The sequence below is a fragment of the Falco biarmicus genome, chromosome 5 (assembly GCF_023638135.1).
Source record: "Falco biarmicus isolate bFalBia1 chromosome 5, bFalBia1.pri, whole genome shotgun sequence".
NCBI lineage: Eukaryota > Metazoa > Chordata > Aves > Falconiformes > Falconidae > Falco > Falco biarmicus.
Window position 1 is genome coordinate 63,080,777 of NC_079292.1, and position 20,863 is coordinate 63,101,639.

General features: G+C 41.5%; 1 protein-coding gene across 3 annotated transcripts in view; it reads right to left on the reverse strand.

The window, feature by feature from the left end:
- Positions 1–20,863, reverse strand: part of TBXAS1 (thromboxane A synthase 1) — a 230,966-nt gene that overhangs the window by 90,949 nt on the left and 119,154 nt on the right. For all 3 annotated transcript variants that reach the window (XM_056342010.1, XM_056342008.1, XM_056342009.1), the window contains 3 exons: positions 10,672–10,788; positions 3,220–3,308; positions 614–762 (listed from right to left, as the gene is read on the reverse strand). In XM_056342010.1, the coding sequence (XP_056197985.1) occupies positions 614–762; positions 3,220–3,308; positions 10,672–10,788 (355 nt within the window). The remainder of the gene's footprint in view (positions 1–613; positions 763–3,219; positions 3,309–10,671; positions 10,789–20,863) is intronic.

Sequence of the window (20,863 nt, forward strand, 5' to 3'; positions counted from 1 at the left end):
GAAGCCTTAGCTTCCATGCCTTAGAATCTGAATGGCTTTATATGCCATTCTTGCACTCCCTATCTATTCATCTGAAAATAAATGCATTCTCTTAATGACAGCCTGTGCTGGCACTTATAATCTTTATCCTTTGCAGCCATCAACCAGGCTGCTGCTGCAATTCAAATAAGAATCTGGAGGACTTAATACTACCTGCTTATGCTCCTCCACCCCTCTGCTTTTAGAGGGTTATTAGCCCACTGTTGTTTATGGGTAGGACTGCAGCCAAGTGCAGAACAACAGACTCTGAAGGGCAGTTACCCTGGTTTAATGCAGAAGTGTCTTGAAAGAGATATTGTGGAAACTACAGGACCCAGAAACCTTCCACTCAGATCACCCTGGAGCATTGCCTTCCCAGAATCTCAGTTTCTGGAGGAAGTTACATTAATGGTGACAAGAGTTGGTAGAGCACACGGTGGAAATTTTGAGGGTATACTTGCCGTGTCGATTGCGTTCTGAATACCTCTGAACTGAAGTCTGCTATACATCTTCTTGCTCCTGCTTCAGCGTGTTTTGCAATTTCAGAATGACTATTAGAAAGTTACCATAAGGAAGTAGACAAAGGTATACTCACGTATTAGAATGAGGAGAGGCTTAAACAAAGACATCTCGAAGAATGTTCTGCAGTTTTTAACAAAGGGGTCATCAGGATTCTTCTGAGAATCCACCTCAGTACCAAAAGCTACACTACCAACAACATCCAAGGTAAAGCAGTTGTAACACCTGCATTGAGTTGAATGATAAATCATTAGCTACAAATTACATATCCATTAGTATCTTGATTCTACAAACATCAGAAAACATTATTTTCTATCTGTGATTTTCTTCTTGATTTTAGATTTGAGCTTTGCCAACAAGACATGTTTCCATCATTCTGACAAATGCTGATGCTTAGTAACGATCACCTTCTCTCTGTCCACAAAGTGAACATATTTTCATATAGCTCAATAATCACACTAAAAATTTGTAAAATATAAACAATTTCAGTTGCTATTACCTAGAAATCAAACACAACAGGTCAGAAATTCATAAGCATTTTCTTAGCATGCATCTTAATAAAAGACATCATTCCTTTCTCATTTTAAACTGCAGCAACCACATCTAATACCAGCCCAGTCTACACTCTCAGTTACATGAGGTGCTCAAGTAAAATTTTTTTTAGGATTTCTTTCTTGATAGCTCCTTTGTAATGTAGAATTGTGATCAAGAACAAGTGGTAATGACACCATGTGAAATCTGTATCTCTGCAGAGGGGCAGAAAATGCTTTGAGAACTACAAATGATCCGTGGACCATGATCTAGAAACTTCAGAACTTAACTGAATCTCTCCCCATATATCTGACCATCTATCCAGTAATCTCACCATTTTTACTTTTACTGGGCATTAGCAGCTATATTTAGTTTTGAGATAAATGGACTGAGAATGTAAAATATCCTTGAAATTTGATTCTTCTGATCTGTGGTCAAGTCTGCAATGACTGTTCTCCTATGTTCCCTTACAAAAGGCTAATATAAAATTCTGTGGTGTTTTAACCTGAGTGAGCATGTATTAAGAGAAGGACAGGACTGTGGCCCAGTGTATCATGTATATATATTTCAAAGCAGCATTTCTAAATTATGATCTTCGACCACTGTCATTCTGATTACACCAGAGCAGATTTTGAAGATAACAACAATACTGCAAAGCTAAATAACTTCTTTGCATTTTCACACGCACACACACAAAGCATTATTAGAAGCTGACATGTTAAAAGAGGGGGCACTGCAATAAAACAAAAACTTCAGCAGCAATTGGTCTTCTACCACTCCAAGGTACTGAAAAAGCTTAAAAACTGAATTTTGGGTTGTTGGTGAAACACAAAATGGCTAAAGACAACTAACATACAAGATGACAGGAGGTCGCAGATAGGGTATTTACATACAAAAAATAGGTCCCAAGGCAATTCTGGGAAATCGTAGTGCAATGAGAATCACATTTATATATCCCAAACCTGCTGAAATGGTAGTATGATAAAACAGCTAGAAGACCATATTCTTAGATGGTCAACGTCATTCATTTGTACTTTCAGAAGGTCTTTTCCAAAGTGGCTCTTGACAGGTGAAACCATATCATGGATCAATAGCTGAAAGACCAGGCATAGAAAAAGGACAAATGGAAAAAAGGAAAAGCCTGGGAAGACTCAAAAGGTCAATTTTCACCAGAGCACTAGGCTAAGTGTAATGCATCTCCAGGTTGCATAGCTTCTCTTCAGATGTTTAATGAAGAGATCCCTGCGCACACACATACACTTGCATGTATATACATTTGCGTGTATATACATACATTTGAAAGAGCTGGACGAATTGTGGCTAGATATCCATTTCTTTAGATAAAAAAAAATTATTTGCACTGCTCCAGTCTGGCATAAATCATTAAGAACTTCAGAGGGTGCTGACCAACCCAGCAAATGAAATGTATGCAAAATAGTGCCTATTAGAAAGAATGCATTTGAACTACTCATATGCCATACTAGAAGAAATGCATCTGCTCAGAGACGGGGCTAGACAGTGTGTGAACAGTTCAGTGAAGACCTCTGATGAAAGAGTAACAAAAAATGATAATAGGATATTAAACGCATAACAAATGGGAGAAAGCACAGTATGGAAAATGTTAAAGTGTCATTTTATAAGTCAATGGTGCATTCTTATCTGGAGTACCAATCCATTGTTTCACGAAAGACTAGCGTGCCATTAGACAGGGTTAGGAAGAATGTGGGAAGAATGATTAAGTGCTCAAAACCCCTCATACAGAAAAAGAAAGAGGGTGATGGACTAGAAGGATTTGATACTAGATCAATTCCTATATTTGTACATTATTGGTTGACTGTAGAGAGCAGACTGGACAGGGACTGATGCAGCTTTCCTTTCTGCTTCCAGCTGTTAAAACTTCATTAAACAACAGCTAGAAATACATTAGATGCTTTTCCAAAATTACTTTTCAACTATGCAATGGCTGCCCCCAGGAAGAAAAGGCATCTATCAGACACATCCTCTATTAAACTATGATCTCTACTTATAAAAGCAAGGAAAGAGAAAAAAAAAAAATCTTCTTTTATACAGTAAGTGCATATTTAGAATAACTGCTGCTATTGACTTCTTTTTATTTAAATCTGCTACTGATTTCTGGCATGTTGAACATACCTCCGGATATCAAAAGCTTTGCCAGAATCTGCATAGACTTTCAAGTTACACAGCAGGACATCACAGGCCTGGTTTATTAGCGGTGTCATCTAGAAAGGAACACATTGTATTGTGAAAAACATTAAAATTTTAAAAAACATAAATCAATTATTCTAAATGAATTTCATCCAGTGGATGGGATGGAGTTCTCAGGATCCTCTGCAGGTGTGGTCAGGCACTTCTGCACAGTTAAGATGAAATGTTGGGACTGTCTGCTAAAAAAACCACCCTATACGTTACAGGGATGACCTTCTCCAGCTCTGGGCCTAAATACAGGAGGCCCTGTCACTTACCTGACCTTTGGTTCTTGCCCACCTGTGGCTATATATGCAGAGAGCTGTCAAGCAAAGACAACTCCCTCTCTTTTTAATCATGCCCTGTTCCAGATGATGATTTATCATGATCCATATTTACAGTACATTTAGGCTACACAGGGCAGAAGGAATAATATTTTCCATAGTCCCAAAGTCCTGTAAAGTTACTAGCATCAGAGGTCCAGTACTTCCATCCTGCTCTCTCTTGGTTTGAGGTATTTAAGATGTATATTAGAAAAGCACTGTGTATACCACTACAAGATGCTGAGGGCAAACTACTGTTGCTACCTGAGGAAAGGGTTTTCTGGAGTGGTGATGCCATTAAATGGACGTCCGCGTAAATTTATTCAGCTAATGGTTCTTTCCAGTCACTGACACATGATGGTCCGGTAGACTTACCCACAGCCTGGCTGTAGCTCTCTCCTGCAACAGACTGTGCGGGACTCCTCTTTAGCACTTCACAGAAACCATAGACAACCACCAAGACCTCATTAAAGTTTCTCTCTTCCTCTAACTTTTTATATATGAAAGGCATCAGACACTTGCCTTGATTACACCTACTGGAGGTCTGAGCAAGGGTGTAGCAGCAGTCCAGCCCTGAAGCTAAAGACATTGTCTGCCATAGCTCTTTCTCCATATAGACTGCCTAAAGATCCTTACAGCCTACAATTTAATTCCACAGTCTTGCCTCAACAAATACGCTAAGCATCAGCAGACATGCGCAAAGAAACCTGCCTTTCCTTCCTGAAACAACCTCCTTCAGCATACGGATGTCAACAAACATGAGAACAGACTTGTCCTACTCCTCTGACATTCTTGTTACCAAAAAAGACTTACTGCAGCCTCCCAGCACACCCCGAGAGCTATGCAGCCTGCCCAGCCAAGTCCATTTTGCTTGGCACTTCTACCTCTGTGAAACTGGCATAACACTTTGTGCACAGGCACACTGCCATCCTAACACATGGGCAAGACTATACGCAGTCAAGAGGCCTACATGGGAGCATCCAACATGTTTTCCAAAGGCAGAAGCCTGAGTCAAGAATGTGTCTAGCTGCTTTCAAGGTCCTGTACCTATATGGGACAGAGCAGGTCATCGCTATGCCAAGTCAAAGCCAGACTGATTTGGGCTTTGCCACATTCTCCCAAGACAATCCTGAAGCCAGATCAGTATTTGGTAGAATTAGCTGTGATGTGTTTGGGAGGTGCACACCATGTTATGTGGCAGTTTTCTTTCCCTTTTGGCTTTCTAAAGAAGGTCCCCTGCAGTAAGATGCTTCTCAAATGGTTCAACAAAATTAACATATTTCTGTTCAACAGTTTGAACCAGGGTGAAATGCTTAATAATCTCTGTGTCCAGCCCTTCCAATGAACCAAAGTAGTCAAGGAGAACAAAATAAAAATCTGTATTTTAACAGGTATGATGTTTCCTAAACAGATGGTGATCATTTCAGATTTTCTGTCTATGGCCTTATTTCTTTTTTATTCTTCATCACATCACCAGACCTGCAACCACCCAGCTGGTTGCTATTGCCTTCCAACAGCTGGTAGATATGGCTGTGGCACATATACCTAGTTAAGGCATCTCACAGCACCTCTGCACTTTCCACATTCCACCAGCCTTTCAGAATACCATTGCAATTCATTTCTAGCCATAAGATATTTTTATTAGTAAATCTAACCAGGAAAATGGGGACGGGGGCACATGGATTTGATTTATTGTTAGCATGATAGGACAAAGTCATATCAATGAGACAATTATTTGCATATGAAAGCTACGGGGGATATCTACTCGGGAATCCTGGGTTTGGGTTTTTATTCCCCTGAGGGACATAAATTAGTCCAAGATTGCTAACTACAAAGACCACAGACTGAAACACTCTCAAGTCCCTTAACACTTTCAACTCTTTGTTCAATTGTCAAGAAAAACAAAGTAGTGTTGGGGGAGGTGAACTATACCAAACTTTGAAAACCAGCACAGAAACAGACATGTTGATCTGCACTGCCTTGGGTATCGGTAACTTCCTATACATTCTCATTTGCCAGTCAGAACATAAAAGCTTCATAACCTGCCTGAGATTCCGTTCTTGGTGGGTAAACAAACCCCAGCTGCTCTGTGTTCAGATTGGCTGAGAGTAACAGGATGAAGAAAAATCTAAACAATATGGTCCCTGTAAATATTTGATCTGCCAGTTATCTAATAGCAAGAGTAGCCCAGAGTCCAAATTTCTTTCTTTCTGCCAAAGAAGAGCATTTGGGGTTAGGGTTTTCATGATGCCAGGGGCTTTGCTATATAAATCTTGCCAATATGCTATTTGGCACATAACAACAATTAGTTTCTGATTCTGCGTACGCACAGTGCATGGGGATGTTTGCACTGTTCAAAGGCATCAGAGTCACATTCCTCTAGTTAGATGTGGTCCTCAGCATTCGCTATTATTATTACCCTTATTATTAGCACCCAATCTACAAAATAGAATGCTGGTTCATATTCTCTGTAGACAGACACACTGGAGACTTTACTATTCGTGCACAGTACAGAAGTCATGCTGGACCTCATCTCACAAATGGAAAGAAATATAAATGAAGAAGAAGGAAAAAGGATATATCCCTAACACAAGAATTGCTTCTCTACCTGATTTCAAATCCCTGACTAAAACCAGGAAAAGAGCAGAGCGTCAGGAAGATGTTTGTGAGAGGATTCGTTTCCATCACCTCACAGTGGGGCCCTGCTATTCACGGGCACAACTTTGCAAAGTGAACAATTCAACCAGACACTAACTTGTGGCTCAAGGATACGCAACGTTTCACGTACCAGCTTTTACATTAGTGATTTGCTTTGTCTCAGGTGAGCGCACTTGCTTTGCTGAGTAACAACAGCAATTTCCAGAGACCCTTTCAAAACGCCTCTGACCCATGTGCACAAGCAGAGTAGGAGCAAATCAAGGAAACCTCAGAAGCTGGACTGTCAGGTCTCATGTCCTAGTGGGGCCTGGAAGGTCTACAGGCTTGAGAGTGACACTGAAGGATTTGCATACACGGTTCTGCCATATTATCACAAGTTCTTCGTTGCGTCTCCCTTTGTTTAAAAGAAAATGCCTCAACACGAACTCCACTCTGCAGGTTATTTAGGACAATGCTACATTATGCTGTGCTCTCTTCCTTAATTTTTGTGTTCTGTTTTGTTTTAATGGTTGGTTAATGGAGGAGAGGATTCCCAGTATACTGATAGGAGATGACAAGTCTACTGCAGCACCATCAGAATAAATAAAAATCAATAGGTTTTCTGCTGGTGTTGACTGTAAAAGAGAGCAAAGCTATTTATCAAGACTGACAAGGGGTCCAGAACTGCAGGATCATCACAGGCACCACGGCAATAAGAAGAGGAACAAAATAAGAAATACTAAATAGGGAATCAAGATTGGTACTGCAAGATGACTAACATATTCGCTTGTTTCAATGCATAATAGTTGAGGAGAGCACAAAAGGAACACCACAAAATGCATCTTTTACTTAAGGGCCTCCAGGTATATTACTTCACCAATTCCTCATGAATTACATCTTGGATCAGCTTTCAGTGGTTGCTCTTATTCTCATTTAACAGATGAAAGTCTTTTCATTCACAGAGAATTTAAGTAGCTTCTGCCAGATCACCCATAGGCAGTCAATGACCGAGTGGGAAGTGAAACTTCTTGGGGTCTCCTGTCTCCCGTCTCTCCTTTCTCATTTTCACTGCTCCCACAGCAATGGTACTACGAAGTCCATTTAGGGTTCTCACTGAAAATAGATTATTATCAGAACTGCTACCAACTCCAGTGGCATCTCATGTGGGATGCTACCAAATATTACTGCAGGATCAAGCTTAGAAGTCCACTGATTCATACTATGCTCACCACTACAGTATTTGAATTCAAAGTTATTTGGAGCCAAACCTTCCTTCAGTTGGAGTGGACTGCTTTACTAATCTTTATATACTCATTAGAAAATGAAAATTAAAAAGGGAGAACACACAATGAACAGAAATCCATAAAAGCAACCATGAAACCATGCACAGCTTTTAAAGAGAAATTCAGGAGAGTGAGAAAGCTGGAGAAGATGCCAGAAAATCTTGAGAAATGTAAGGAAAACAACACTGTGTGCATGCAGCAATCACTACACTGGCTGCCCAATAGCTCTATAACCTATAGTTTCAGTTAATTGCTCGCAATTTTGCAAACGTCAACGTTTCTGGGATCAACTTTTCCTCATTTGGTGACTGGCTCTTGGAGTTTTTTGCCAAACTAAGGGGAAATTCCTCAAGCTTAGTGAACTTCTCATGACACTACACCACTTCCTTGGAGAGACAATGGCAAAGTGCCATTCTGTCCCCAGCCAAGCAGCTAGGTGCCCCTGTGGGGTACTGCGGGTCAAACCTTAGCAACATGTATTAGCTTTGTCTTGGATTGTGTCCTCCAGCAGCCAGGCCAAACAGCAGATGACTGGCTTCTTGTTCTTTACTAGTGCTGAAGTTGTCCCTTTAGCTTAGCAGTAGATTCCTGTGTTTCTGAAATGGAGGTATCAGGAACCTACACTCAACCCTCCGACCCTCTATGCATCCTTTATCTGAAGTGATTGCTATGGGGAGCACAAGGAGTTGTTAACATCTGTTGCTCTGTCACAGGCTAATAGCGCCCTGTTCTCTCAGAGCATCCAGGCAGACTAATCTATGTTCGGAGTGGCATACGGGGCTGCAGTGCTGAAGGGGAACCACTGTCCAAAGCCACTCGTGAGGTATGCAGTCTCTCCAGCATCACTGGGGAGTCTGTATAGGGGAATGAAGGCAAAGCAGACATCCAGAGTGAACAGAGGAAGACTTTGGTGTGGGGGGTTTTCACAGCTCAGATCTCTGTGGCAAAGGAATCAATGTCTTAGGAGAAGAAATGAAGAATGTGTCTAGCAGTATTTATAAATATGTATGAAACAACATACCCAGGTTCCTACACAATAAATTAATACAAAACTAGCTTATTGGTAACTCCTTTGAGGTAGAGAGAAAGAGTTCATTATAAACAGGATTTCTTCTACTTAACTCTGAATACTCTGTAGTATGGCCAATACTAGAATACGGTATTTTTATTTCCATGCTGCTGTAGAGGTTCTGAGAGAGTACTGAATACGGGAGAGTTAAAAAGTGAGATCATAATTAACAAGCATTGATTTTCTTTAAGAAGTGTTGGTTTGGCTTCTAAATTAAGCAACAGCAAGAGAAGCACATGGGCAAGGACTTAAGTTGCATTCACTTCAAATCCCAGGACTGTTCACGTATTTGGGTAGAAAACAAAACGCACAGATGAGGAATGCACCTGTTCAAAAGAGGTTCTTAATCTCACAAGGACTTACTGCAAGTGTCTTTCTGCGTAGGGATGGATTGTCTTCTGGTGAAGACATAGGACAGAGGAACAAAGTTGGGCCTTTCGAAGACCTTCCTCACTTCCTTGTTTTCCCACTTTTTGTAGACTGGGAGAAGAAAGGAACCATTTGCAGGTCACCCTGAGCCCACGCACAATTGCAGCCCTTCCACAAAGTTTGGAAGAAGCAGCACAGGGAAAGGTGATTATCAGGCTAAAAATAAAGATCTCAGGTTTTGCATGCAAGATATCTACCAGGCACTAGCCAGCTCTCCATTTTAACTCCTACCACCACTCCAGCATTGCAGCTCCACCACCAAACAGTGCAAAGTGAGCACCATGAACTCCTCCCACCTCAGTTTAATCGGTCAAACCCTGGCATGCCCAGCCCCAGAGCAAGATGACCAGGGCTTCCACCTGCTCACCCTCACCGCTCTCCTCAGTCAAGTCTGCCCGGCTGGTGCCAGCAGAGGTTGCTCTCCGCAAATTGAGGGGAGCACAGTTTTATCTTTTGTTAGTCCGCCAGCAAAAAGCCGATGACCTGCAGTAAGGCAGATTAATTTCCGCTAGGAAAATGTAAAACTCTCCTCTCCCCACCATGCCATGAGCAACTAATCACTTGCATACTTAAACATCCTCACCTTGCTAAAATTTCATGATGGAGCCGGTGACAGAGCAAATGTCGGGGCGCATAACCAATGGCATTGTCAGTCGTGATTAATCAGCATCTCCGCCAGGCTGGCGGCCAATTAGAATTTACCATAATAAGGAGGTGACAGCCGGCGTTGCTAAGCGACCGCTGTCTATAGAGCTGGGAGAGCCAGACACATTTAGATGTTACTGTGGATTTCGACAGCGGCATGTCAAAACAACACAAGCGTCTGCCCAGTGGAAAATTTTACAATCCAGGACTGGGCACCGGAGTGAAGCATGGTTCCCTTGCAGAAGAAATACATAAAGGAAGAGGTGGTTTTTTGTTGTGTGGGGTCCGCTCCCCGCCGCCCCCCCCCCCCCCCCCCCTTGAAAGAAGACTTTACCAGTCAATCATTTATCTGCGTTTAATTAAGAGATATCGTGTCACTGGAATAGGACTTTGTTACCGGGTAATGGGTTCCCATGGCTAAGTAAATGCTGAGACATTTATAGGAAATTAGCAGCAGGCCAGCATGGAGACATTTATTTTCAGTCAGAGGTATTTATCTGGCAATGACATTCTGTTCCAGTGACTTATTTTATTATATGAAAGGATTAAAAAATAAAAGGAGGAGGGGGGAGGAAGGAGATGGAGAAATGAAAACAGACTGACAGCAGTTCCCGTGCTAACATGAGAGCTGCTGACTCTGCAAATCATGAAAAGCTATGTTCCAACTGGGAGCAATAACCTTTCCTGTACTTTAGCTTACTCCTTACAGGGTGTGGGGGAGGAAGGTGTAAGGGTTCCTTCTGAGTTTGTTACGCTTTTATGGACAAACTAGCTTACATAGAGAAAGACGGAGGATCACATTCTCAGATGAGCTATTCTGATTTTCACCAGTCTATGAAATGGACCACACCACATGTACGCTTTACTGTGCATGCTCTTTAGGTCTAAATAAATTGGCACAAAGTAGCAGATTTTACCTGTCCTTAATATGGACCTATATAAAGCAGATGCTTGCACAAAAGAAAACAATCATGTCTTCCAAATTATGAAAGCATCACTGTCTACACCTTACCTCTTTCAGTTTGGTATCACTGAAGGCTGGGGTCAGGAGGCTCCGCACATACTTCCATCTGTCATCACGAAGACAAAGGATGCTGTCAAGCATTGGCTTGGAAATCAAGTTCGGCTTCTAAGTCAAAAGAAAACATGATTCAGTTTTAACACAAATGCAACTAGAGCTACTCAAGGCTCTGGAACTTGGAAACAATTGGCCATGAATGGCATTGCACTGCTGTCCATGATGAGAGATGTTCAAATCACTCCCAAACACCAAGAAAACATGGATGAGGCTGGAGAAAATTTATCTTTTGCTGCACGCATTTCCTCTTGGGCTTGTAAAGGCCCCGGGCCAGTCCAGTAACTCCTTGCTCAGATTGTTCTGGTTCTGCTGTTCCTGGTGCTCTCCTGCGATTGCCAGTTCTCCTTTGCTGAACCCTGGCTTCTTTCCTCCCTTGCTAAGGTGACTAGCAAGAGAACCTGTCAACACTCCCTCTCTGTGTGACATGAGTGCCAACGCACCGCACGCGGGTGTCGTGGGGGACATGATTTCTGGTGACAGCTGGTATGTCAGACTGTTACATGCATTTTAAAAGTCTTCAGAAAATATGTTGATTAGAAAGCAAGTCCCAGTCCTTACTCTGTCTATAAGGAACACTCTCACAATGAAGTTGTGGCGTGGGACTCTCACAGCTTCAGCAGTTGGTCAAACATAGTAGTTTAAAGCACTGCCCTATGAAGTTCCATACCTAGATGACTGCTTATGGATTTGCTAAATTTTAATCCCCCCTCCAACTAAGAATTCCCTATCCAGAGAACATAATATCCACCAAGGAGTAAAAGGATAAAAAAGATGAAAGAGGAAGCGTGTCAGAAAGCACACAATTACACCTCGAAGAGGTGTCAGGAGATGTCCAGCCCCATAGCAGAATCTTCTACAACTTATATTATTGCCAGAGGATGTTTCCTAATTGTTCTTGAAGGCTTCCAACAGTGGAGATTCAATAACCTCCACACACAAACTCTTCAGTGTTGGACTACTCTCACTACGGTAGCACCACCTCTCTTGCTGGAACTTATGGTCTTTAGTCTTTGTGCTATCGCAGGCACAGAAAACAGGTTTTCTCTCCCTCTTTGCGGCAGCCCATATACCCAGAAGGCTCTAACAACCACCAATCATATTGCTGCTGTCTACCCCAAATAACACCAATTCACTCAATATCTGTGTATTAGTCATGCTATCTGGGACTGTTTGTTCAGTCTTGTCCCTATCCCTTTGCATAGTCTTGCTGATTTACATTTTTCTCAAGCTTTAGTCACTGTAACTTGATATGGTACTCCAGACAAGGAAGACTTTTTTCTTTTTATATGTTCTGCAGGCTACATTCCTCCCTATTCACCCCAGAATACTACATGCCACAGCATGACAATGTCCACTCATGTACTGGCTGGTTCCCTGAAAGTCTCAGATTTTTTTACAAATAATTAATCCCTAGGAAGTTGTTCCCCAGCCTTTACCATTAAAGTTGGTTAGAACATGTCCTTGTTGAACGGTGACCATTCTTTTTACAATTACTTCTCCAACTGATCAAGATCACCTTGAATTGTAGCCCTGTCTTTCATGGCGTCTTCCATCCTTACCAGTTTAATGCCTTTTGTATAAATTATCACACTCAGTGCCATCATCTAACCCATTAACAAAAGTACAGAATAACTTGCAAAGAAGCCACCTCTGGGATCCTCCCAGCCCATGCTTCCCTTCCAACAGTGGGCTGTTCCCAAACACTTTCGAAGTCATCTTCAGTCGGGGTAGCAGTGGCAGTACAGTCCCCCACGTTATCAGTAGCAACAGTATCCACTTTGACCTTCCCAATGCCATCTGTTGATACCTTTCACCCTCTAGCATGTTCTTTCAGTCTTTCTTTCATTACTAATGGACATGAAAAATGAGTTCTTACCAACTGTTATACACCTCTCAGTACCTTAATCTCATTTTGTGCCACAAGACTTCTGAATTTATTGTCCCTATATGCTATTTTTTTATCCATGTTCTTGGAAATCTGACCTACCTCCCACTCTAAAAAAACCCTTCTCTTCAGGGGCTATGAAGAGCTGGTAATTTAGCTATGCTGGTCTTCTACTGCACTTCCTTAACTTTGCTCTTCAGTGGAAGTTTGCACTTAATATCTTTTCTTTAAGGAGCTGCCAGCTCTCCTTAACACCTTTTTCCTTTACACTTGCCAGAATCTCACTACACTGCATAAGCTTATTTTACATTGCAAACAGGCTAATGGGATAGTTTTACATTCTCAGCACCACCACCCAGTGCAGTAAACTAATGTCACTGATCTGATGCTACAGACCAGTTTTGAGCAAAGATGAGCTGTTTTCAAGCAGAAGAGTACATAGCAGGATATTAAGCCAAAGGAAGAGACTGACTCAGGTACTCTCTTCAAATGGCTACTGTAAGATAAAATATGAGCACATTTTTAATGTATATGTATACATAGACTACACTATTCCATGCATAACAAGGAAAACTTGGGATAGGCTGTCAGAGCTGAAGTGGTTTGAACTGTTTTCTGAGTATCCTCTTTAAATAAATGATCTGTTTTCTAACTTGTCAGTAGGTATCTCTTCTGAGGATCCGAACTGCAGCTAGAGAGACCATCACTCACTGGAGCGCTGCCTCATTTGTTACAGATACTCAAAGGCATAGTAAAATCAGAGGCGGCTCCGGACAACTGGAAATGAGCATCATCCTTGGAGAAAGTACTATACGCTAGCCTCTGCTTCATAGTCCTTATGTGCTAGCAGAGAAGCTCTTCACACTAAATCTTGACTCAGCTGGTCACCAAAGAAGTATTCTTTATATCTTTGGTCTTCAGTTTCAAGCCCTGAGGCCCAGATTGCAGAGCTCCTGAGCACTCACTAATGCCACTGAAATCAACAAGAGGGAATGTGCCTTAATAACATGAAATGCATTAGTCCAAGAAATCAGGTCATTTAACGGGGCCCCCAAATTAGCAAACACTCTTGGACCTGTGCTTCAGCCACCAGCCTTCGCTCCTGATTTATAAAGTGGAGATATCGCATCACCTCCTCAGAACTGCTAACAATACATTAACATTTCTGAGGCACTCAGAAACTACAGTGAAAGAGCAGAATAACAGTTCCCACAGGGAAATGACTGATTTTGTCTTCCAAGCAAGGTTTGAATAGTGTACAGAAAAAGAAAGGGGGGGGACGGAGGGGGTAGGGGAGGGGACGGACATGGACAGAATTATAGGGCAACACTTGTAAAAGTATTTTGCACTTACTCCTAAATTGAAGGCTGCCCAGTCTGTGCACTCTGCAAGACAAATCTCCTCTGTAAGGCAAAGCTCCACTTACATAATAACAAATCTGATATAAATCTGACTGCATTTGTCTTGAAAGCAAACCCCTTCCTATAACCAAACATTCACCCTAAAAATGCTCCTAATTGCACAAAGACTGTATATAATGCATTCACAGAGAGGGGTCCAGTTACTGAACAAAAAGCCTGTTAACTATAACACTATAACTACAACACTAACTATAGTATTGCCTTTTTAGCCCTCTACTATGTCAGTAATGCTCTCATCATATTTTTGGTGTGTATAATATTATATACATACAAATGCTGCAAGGAAGGAAAGACAATTTTGGCAATAAATTATCTTACTCTGTCTCTTTAAACTGGGTACACAAAAACATGTTTGTGTTTATTGGAATAGCATCAGCATGACTGACAGTGTGCAGCACATTTCATTTATCAGGTTTTCCTTATCGTTTCTGCAAACACTTTCCTCTTAATTGCATAACCTATGTTACAGGATTTGGTGTTACAGGAAAATGGATTTGGTATGAGAATGAGCCTGAAGTCTCTTAGTGAAAGATGAAGTGTCACCTCTTTCCGAACGGACAAAGTACTAGCTGTATCTGAGAATTCTTGAGCCTATTAAAAAAAAAAAAAAAATCAGCAAAAAAATTACCATGGGAGGCAGCTGTAATATTTTCAGGGGTGGTATTTTGGTTTTTAGGTGGGGGAGGAGGTTGCTTTTAAGTCAAATGCAATCATACTCATATTCCATCTAGCATTATCTAAATACTCAACAACTGCTCTGCGCTTCCTTCTGCTGTGTAATCAACCATTTCTGACCGTGGTACAGTAGTGCTGCATGACAACTACTGGCAGCATGGTAATCTGCTGCAGCATACCTGCAAGTGCTACTGAGTCCTCACAATCACAGGCATGCCATCAGAAAAAAACCAAAGAAAATTGGAGGGAATTCCTTCCAAACAAATCCTTTGAAACACCAGTGCTTTTAAAACAGAAAACAAAATTATGTTTGCAGATGGGCAGCATCTTTGCAATTGATTCAGGAATTCCCTCCCATTGAGCTGTTCCTTAAGCTGATCCTTCAGACCCACTTACTGACTTGTCTGTTCCCGAGTCCATTTGGCTTGCTGTGTATTACTAAATAATTCAGGCAAACCAGACTCTTCTCTGGCTCTGAGGCCAAGCGGTACAGAATACCTCCTGCCTCTGAGGCTGAATCACTTTCCCAAGAAGATTTGCCATGTCCAAACTGCTTAAAGTCATGGTGCATGTTCACCTCTTGAACTGTTCCGTGACCATGCCTGGGGGCAACTAATCAATGCAGGACAAAACCATGCTAAGAAGCATTTCAATATGGACAGCTGTAGGACCTACTCATGCACTAATATCCTGTCCCTCTTTTATTCTGGAGTATAACTGTAGCCTTGTATGATTCATAAATCATTTGCTTTTCTGCGTGTGTCACTAGCAGGCTGGACTGAGCCTCTGGCAGCCAGTGATGACTGCCTGGAGCAAGAGGAAGGGTAGTAGCACCACGATGTTCCCTCTGAAACTTCCTCTTATTCCTTCGGTAAAAAATGAGGGATGAAGGTTTGCAACCAGCAGAAGAAAGTTAATGCAGCCAAGCAGTCTTAAAGTATCCTGGATGGGTATCTCTTTAGAGGTGCCCTTTAGGTACTCTAAAGACCTTTAAAAACCTACAGCTCTGAAACCTACAATATAAGCCATTCACCTCCACAGAACCAGCTGCTGATCTACTCCATGTGCTTGGACAACACAGCAAGAAATGAAACTCTGTAACAGGATCTCAGAAACTGTCTTACCTTAAACTTAGATATAATCATAGCCAAGTGCTAACAAAACCAATCAAAAAAGATTTGCTTCTGCTGGAACCAATCCTCAGCACTGAAAGCCTGGTGAGATTCAAACAAGGAACTAAGCTCTAGAGCACCCAAGATCCCAAATCCTAACAGTAACTCCAACACTAATACTGCCATTATTAGTCAAGCATGAAGGCAAATGGTGTTTGCTAGGTAAGTCCTCTGCTTTCTTCTAGTCCTGCAGGCTTTGCAGGATCCGGCTTCAACTGGAAATCCATGCCCACTCTTCCCTGAACTCTAGCCCTAGTCTCAGCCCTAAACCCATGCTAATGAGAGCCATTTGCTCTTCTCACCCACTAGTCTTTCTTCTGTACTCATGGACATTGCAGTATCAAGGGTTAAGTCGAGCTCTGGGTTTCTCCCACTCCCACCCCCACCCTCTTCCCTGTTACGGGAAATTTTGGGGGTATATTCCAAGTGCAAGGGGTTGTCCTTCTCCTAGCCCTCACGTATGCGATGCAGTATCTGCAATAGATGTGTAGGGAACAGGTCTAGGCTTTCTTTCCCTGGGTGAGCTCCAGAAGTGATCACCAGGCAGCAGCACTGGCACAACAGTGGGTTAATTTGTTTATCTTCTTATTTTCAAAGAGGATTGCTGTCCTTCTCTTGCTAAAAATGGACTTGGGATTAGGTATTGCCATATTGCTTAAGAAACCACATTTAAAAATTGAATTTAATGAAATTAAATTTAATGAAAAAACAGAGAGAAAGTTTGCAGCACAAAGACAAGACTATCCTCATACATACCTCAGGCAGGAATTAGTCATAAGATCATTCCATAAGATTACTTGCTCAACCCCACTTGATTGACAGGTCACCATCACCAGCTCAGCCAGCAGGTGGAACCAGTAAACCCATGAACTGCTCATATGGTATTTCATCCAGCCAGCAGCAGTGGCATGACACTTACAAATCAACGTTACGCTTGCAATAAAGAAAAGTAACAGACAAAACCGTCTGACATATCTCCAGGAATACATCTTACACAGCCTGCAGTAAGTGGATCATGAAAGCAGGAACGCAGAAGATGCCTCCACATATTAGTTTTAAAAATCCCCTGTTGGTAAGCTAGTACTATGAATTCCTTCAAACCTGCTTGGTGTTTTGCAAGAGGAAAAGTCATGCTCAGCTCTCCCCACACTCATGACATTCAAAAGTGTAGTGGCTTCTGGTTGAATGAGGAGAGCACTGTGTTGCATGTTTTTAGAAACATAACAGAGCTTGTTTATGCCATATATGCTGTAGTTCATCATTAACATCTAGCAGGTTCTTGCTTACACAGATATAATAACCACATCTCTTCAAAATGTGTATCACTTCTCTCTTCACAAAATATCATCGTATTGGAGCAACACTCAACTCCTTATGCAAAGATCACAGCCTTCATGGAGGGCAAAGGGTGGCATTGCCCACTGGGTGCTGTGCCCCAGTGTGGGAGACCACTGCATCACTCCCACCTCTCTGCTCTGCCTGCAAGGAGCCTCCCACCCATATAACACCAGAGGCAATCACTAAATGCAGGTGTTGTCTCTCCAAAAGTAAGATCACTCTTCATCGGTCTTCCCAAAACTTCGTATCCAAATCTTCAAGTGCCGCACACCCTACACTGCTGCTCCCAGGTGACTGAAGTCAGTCCTTCCTTGCCCATTAAAACTACGTGGACAGATATTTCTTCACAAATGCTTTCCCCAAAACCTACCCAGATCATCATTAACCCTGGTGATAGTCTACTACACTTCTTTCTCCTCTATAAAAGTCCATTTAAAACAAGTTTGAATTTAACATCTATGATTTAGGAGGTGTTCTTATGGCTGCAGATGGAAAAAGAAAAGCACTAAACTAACTCCAAAAAGCTTAATGTTGCTTTTCAGTTTCATGAAAGTGTCTAGTAAAAGTTTTTAGCTTCATAGGAAACCAACGTGCTTGCAAGGAAGGGGAGAAAATATCCATGCACTGCTTCATTAAGCTTTTAGGTTCTCCTTGGTCATTAAAATACTTCAAAAGAGTGTTAGAAGGTAGAAGTGGTTTCAGTGATTACAGCAATTGCCTTCTACTCTACTGTATGGATCAGATTATACAAAAAGGCATCTCCAAGCCCATTCTTCTGTTGTCAAATCAGGATCTTCAGCAACTGACTAATGGCTACTGTTCATCATTACTCATTGGAAAAATGGTACAGCCAACACCAGCTTACAAGTAAATACTGTCTTTTTTTCCTCTCTGTGGCAAGCAGCCTGGAAACATCTGTTCTTGTCTTTGCAAACATTCTCTTAAGTCATGGTTTTGTCAACAGAAACCAAAGCGAGTCATTGCAATGAGGTAAATATAACCATTCATAAATGCTAAAATAAACACATATGGCCTCCTGCAGTCTGACCCAGACTGATGCAAGTCACACATCATTCCATTTGTTGGTGTAAGCAAGATCAAAATTAAGTCCACACCTTCATCAGTTTGCATATGGAGGTCAGTTTGCGTATTTGGGATCAAAACAATCAAACCAAAGAAAAAAGTATTTACTGTTAATTAATTAGGAGTTTTGGCATTCTAGACAAATCCGAGTTGTACTAGACAACATGTGTTCTATATGCAGATTCTGCTGTAATGAGAAGCAGTTTTTAAACATAATGTTTAAATCTACTTTCCAGCTGATGTAACTGGACTTTTTAATGTTGGATAAAGTCATAATAATATTAAAAGACTCTCTAAGCACACTTTTCCTACAGGAGAGGTTGAGGACCAGAAGGTTCCTTTTACAGATTGTAAGGAGATTTTGGAAAAAAACAGTTCCCAGTGACTTTGGCTACAGATATATTCCCATGCTTTCAGTCATCAGCATACATAAGATGGCAGGCAGTGTCCATAAGAACTTGGGCTAGATCCTTCTGTTACGCAGGAACATCATATTCCATAATCTGCAGCACCCTTTGAGATTCTGAAGAATACCAAGAGACATTGTAAGTACTACCCAGCCTCCCACTGCCTGTCCTCTAGGCTGCTGACCAGTGTCATAATCCTGACCGAAATGCCTTGTGTATGTTTAGATATGCGAGTTAGATACCTCAGAAGAGAATTCACCAAAGCTGAGGCCAGAGTTGCCCAAGCTGCCATGACAGTGATGCAGGAAGAGTTTCACACCTCCCTTCTCGTGGACGTTTTATAACAATGTACTCCATAAGAGAGGCCACTACAGCTGTGATCAGGATTACTCCCTTTCCTTCAACTGAAAAGTGAAGGAAGTCATGGGGGTAACTCCCTTGCACACTATCACTAAGGGAACCAAACTCACACACGGGAAAAAAAAAGTTGTAATTCCTTCCTGTGGGTAAGGATGTGAAGAAAAGTAAGGAAATAAGAATAACAAAGAAGGAAAGAACTATCACAGCAGGGGAAGGTGCAGGGGGGGATAGTCCTAAACCCTCCTGTCCTTTCCAGGGAATACTTAGTGAATGGGACTGGACTCAAGAGCATTCATTCCCCTTGCGAAAAGGGCTTCAGTCCCAGTTCCTCTCCAAGGTCTGCATACACAAGACTATAATTAAAAATACATGAGTAATATTTTGTAGTAATATCTGCAACCTTGGTCTCCCTGAACCAGATGGCTGCCCTTCTAGGCTGCAGAGGTTCACTAACTTCTCTACTACGAATACCAAAGACTGCATGGAATATGGAATAGCTTCAACACATAAGGCTGCAAGTACATCTTCCCCAAGCATCACTTACAGGTTGCTAGGTAGGGCACTTCCCAGAAAAATTAGTGCCTTGGAACGATTTCCAGCAGGAAAATGTGTGATGACCTTTCTCTTGTGCTCTGGGCAGCTCCCCTTTTGACTGGGGACTGTACTGAAGAGGCCCAGTTCCACAACTTTCTGTTGTGACTTGAAGGAACATTTTCTTCAGAGCCTAAACCACCAGCTAGTTTCAGAGGTACCTGTGAGGTCCATCTCCTCTTGAAATATCATATTCATAGGTCTCCTAGATTGGGCATGAGGTAGGTCTCAAAACGTCTAAGCACTTGGGGATCAAAGGACTTATGACTTAGAAAAAGAATTGCAGGTGCCCAAGAAACCTTGATGTTGAAGTCACCAGCTCCAAGGTACTCAAGGCACTTCCAAGCACTAGGTACGGCTGAGCAAGAGTTTTTAATTTGTACTTTCAAATTAAGCTCCTCAAATGGGGGTTAAATGCTTCTAATTACTGTCAGAGGCAAGCTAGCCAGGTAAAGGGGTGGTGTACCAATGGCTTATTTTAAAAAGATTACTTGTATTCAAAACTTTCCTTCAGAGCAGAGTATGTATAAAAAAAGTCATTTTTTTCATGTTTTTCATATTTTATTGACAATTTTGGTTTGACCTGTTTCACTCAGAGGTTGTAATATAGAAATAAAATTATAAACAGGCCAGTCTAGCTTAAAATCTCAAAGCACTGAGAAACACTAAAAGCAAACAAGTGAGTAAGTAGTAAGCTATGACCAAAAGCTGAGTCTCTTCAAAGGGTTTATATTGGTCTTCTGAGTTCCCATGTAGCACCTAAAAGTTGTTGCCTAATATTCCATTTCCTGTGTGACAACATCCTGATATACAAAATATATTTCAAACTGTCATGTATCTAATTTGAAACAAGAACATTTGGAATGATTACTTCAAATCCATGATCTCCAACAACTCATGGAAAAAGTATTTCACCTTTTCTTCCCCCAATGCCAAAACGAAAATTTGAAAACAATCTCAAACAAAGCAAATAAAAGTTTGCTTGTGAAGACTCCGCATGGTTTTAAAAAATACAAACAGTTTCAAGATGCTATTTAAGTCAAACTACTGGAATAAAAGGGCTATTAAAAATTAAAAACATGGATGCAACCTCTAGCTCAGGAAGTCAGCCATGGACAGTCAGATGTTAGGGGGCTATTCTATAGGAAGTATCATTCTGCACTTGCCCTGTTCTGCTCTTTCTGTAAGCATCTG